The 2,964-nt window shown below is 62.4% G+C and overlaps 1 protein-coding gene across 3 annotated transcripts in view; it reads right to left on the bottom strand.

Annotated features, from left to right (window-relative positions):
* LOC121024731 (uncharacterized) overlaps nucleotides 1–1,865 on the bottom strand; it is a 2,766-nt gene extending 901 nt beyond the window's left edge. Inside the window, exons 1-3 of one of the 3 annotated variants that reach the window (XM_040466936.1) lie at nucleotides 1,757–1,865; nucleotides 537–845; nucleotides 332–454 (exon numbers count right to left, since the gene is read on the bottom strand). In XM_040466936.1, the coding sequence (XP_040322870.1) occupies nucleotides 332–454; nucleotides 537–845; nucleotides 1,757–1,846 (522 nt within the window). In that variant the 5' untranslated portion in view covers nucleotides 1,847–1,865. Of the gene's footprint in view, nucleotides 1–331; nucleotides 846–1,756 lie in introns of all 3 variants that reach the window. The other 2 variants (XM_040466934.1, XM_040466935.1) reach the window with 2 other exon arrangements.
* Nucleotides 1,866–2,964: the final 1,099 nt, after the last annotated feature.

Below are 2,964 nucleotides of genomic sequence, written 5' to 3'. Positions count from 1 at the left end.
CCCCAACCCCCCGCCCTCAGCCCCATGTTGGGAATCCCGGCACCCGGTGAGGTGGGTTCACCACCCAGCCACGCCTTTCCCAGGCGGGGGCACCTGTTCCCTGCCGAGACCCCGAGGGACCTGCCTGTGACCTGTTTCCTTTTCGGAGGCCTCATCCCGGCCTTCCTGCTCAAGGAAGCGGACGTGGAGGCCAGTGTCCAGATGGCAGAGGACAGCCTCTCCTGGAAGGGGACGCTCCGTGGGCTCGGAGAATCCCGTTCACTCGGCGCAGGCCCTAGGGCCAGTCCAGGGCTCCGGGCAGCCCCTCCACCCGGGCATCGGGGGCACTCACCAAGATCAGGCATTGAACCAGGATCCCCCTCTGGGGGACGCAGCGGCGGTGGCTGACCTCGGTCGGAGCGAGGCAACACCTGCTCTGGCACTCGTCGTCGTTGGTGCAGTGGCTCCCGTTGGGCTGGGGACACAGAGCCGGAGCCTGGCGCCCGCCTCCCGCCCTGGCCCCGGCCCTCCCTGCCGCGGCCCGGCCGCCGGCTCACCTTGCGCCAAGGCTGACACTGCAGGAAGATGGTCATGGGTCTGCAGGTCAGCTCGGAGCCGGAGATGCCGAGCACACAGCAGCGGCTCCGGCATTCGGAGTGCTTGGAGCAGGCGTGGCCGTTCGGCTGCCCGCCGCCGGAGGGGAGACCCCGTTCTCTCCGCCGGCCCCCTGCCCCCTCGGCGGCCAGCTCTGGGCGGCGGGACCCTCCTCCTCCTGGTGCCGGCCAGCCCGCTCGGGCGCCTTCTGCCGGGCCCGGCCCTGGAGGGAGCCGGTCTGGGTGGTGCAGAGCTTCTGTGACTCCAGGCTGCTGGGGACACAGCAGTGGCTCGGGCCCTCCAGGCGATCCTCACGGGCCTCGCATCCCCTGCAGACCCAGCGCCCAGTAGGGCTTCTTGATTTAGGAACACCCTCCCCTTCTTTCTGCTTCCCTTCCAAGTTCCCGACCGTCCCAGACCTGGTGGGGCTGATGGCAGGGGGAGCCAGCGGAAAGGGAGGGGAAGAGAACTAACGTGGTCCGTGTGTGGTGAGCCACGCGGACGGGAGGTAAACCAAGGCACAGAGGACGAGAGGAGGAGCAGCGGAGCCGGGAGGGGAAGAGCTGCCACGGACTCTCACAGCTTCTACGGGCCCAGGAGGGCGGGGCGGGGTCCCGTGCGGGCAGGAGCCGTGGCTGGCCCTCACCCAGGTCCTGGCCCGGCCGCTGGAGGCCCCCGGCTCCTGAGGCCTTTGATGGAAGTTCTCAAGCTTCGGGTCGCAACACCCCTTTGCAAACTCAGCAAACTACTGAGGCCCCAGAGCTGTTGTTGGTGTGGGTCCCTCGTAACGACTTTCCCCGTGGCGGGTACTCAGAGTTTTACGTACTTGTGTGTAAACTTAGTTAAAAATAGGAACTCCAGCCCGTGTTCACTTACAGAACAGCTTCTTATGAAACACAAGTCTATTTTCCAAAGCAAAGCAGAACGTGCTGAACACGGAGTGGCCCCACCGGGCACCTGGCACAGCGCTACCTGCCTGGCTCCCCGGCCTGTGACCGTCATCGTCGGGGACCCTGCGGCCTGGGGGAGCCAGCGTCAGCTGTCCTGGGGGCCCAAACGCCCGGGGGCCTTCTTTTCCAGGGAGCCCAGACAGGATTCGTGGGGGCAGGCACCTGCGGAGAGGAGCCGGGAACCCCCGGGAGCCCGAGTGGGGGCCACCTCCGCTGGGGGGGGGGGTGCTTACCTTATGCAAATGGAACACGGTCTTGGGCCTCCAGGCCAAGGACACAGGCAGCAGGTAGAGCAGCAGCAGCAGACGCCTGGCGCACGCCATGGGGCTCCGGGCCTGTCAATGCCCCAGATGGCTCTCCCTGTCCGCCCCCCCGGCACCTGCGTGGGCACCCGCTTCCTTCCCCCCTTCCCGGTCTTTCTCTCGCAAAACAGGTTTTTTACAGTAACATTTTCTGGAGCAGTTTTAGGACTACAGAAATTGCGCAGAAAGTACAAAGGGTTCCCATACAGCCCCCTTCCCCCTGTTTCCCTAGTATTCCATCAGCGGATCATCGGCTCCAGTTGGTCAGGTGATACAGATACATTATTACGAGTTCCCGGGTTCACTGCCGGTGCAGGACGTTCTGCCGGTTGGACGAAGGCCACCACATTAACACACAGTATTTTCACTGCCCTAAACCCTCTGTGCTCTGCCTGCTCAGCCTTGCCCATGAAACCCCGGCAACCATGGATCTTTTGGGGGTTCTTTTTTGGTCTCGTAGTTGTGCCTTGTGCCTTTTCCCCAGTATCCTAGAGCTGGAACCGTACAAGATGCAGCCTTTGCAGACTGGCTTCCTTCACTCACTTGATAGCAAATCCCTGTTTATCGCTGAGTGGAGAATGAATTTTCAACACCCCTTTCTCCTGGGAAGGATCGTGCCCTCTCTGAGTTGAACAGGAACCTCTCTGCTTGGCATCAGAGAGCACCCACGGGCTGTGCAACCCTCCTGTGAGTCCAGCTCCTATGCCTTCCCGCCGGGGGGGCCCCCCCCCGGCTGAGGCAGGCAGGTTGAGCCATGAGCCCACGCCCTGCAGTTGGGGGAGCAGGCTCGGCAGCCCCCAGGCACGGGTGAGTCTCCCACCCCGGATGGGGGAAGATGGCCAGGAGTCCCAAGTCAGCCTCAGATCCAAGCCTCAGCCGCCCTGCCCACGCGCAGGGTATTTGGCCGATTGTCTGGTTATTCATAAAGCTGATGGTTTGGCCTCCAACTTTGCCCCTAGTTCTTTTATCTTTTTTTTTTTCTCAATATTTATTTATTTTGAGAGGTGGGGGAAGCGGCAAAGAGGGAGAGAGACAGAGAATCCCAAACAGCTTCTGCATCATCAGCACAGAGCCTGATGCAGGGCTTGAATCCACGAACCGCAAGATCATAACCTGAGCCGAAATCAAGGGGCATAACT

This window comes from Herpailurus yagouaroundi, unplaced genomic scaffold, assembly GCF_014898765.1.
Source record: "Herpailurus yagouaroundi ecotype Mexico unplaced genomic scaffold, PumYag 67032, whole genome shotgun sequence".
Lineage (NCBI taxonomy): Eukaryota > Metazoa > Chordata > Mammalia > Carnivora > Felidae > Herpailurus > Herpailurus yagouaroundi.
Note: the sequence above shows the minus strand (reverse complement) of the source record. Positions and strands in the feature narration are given on the sequence as shown.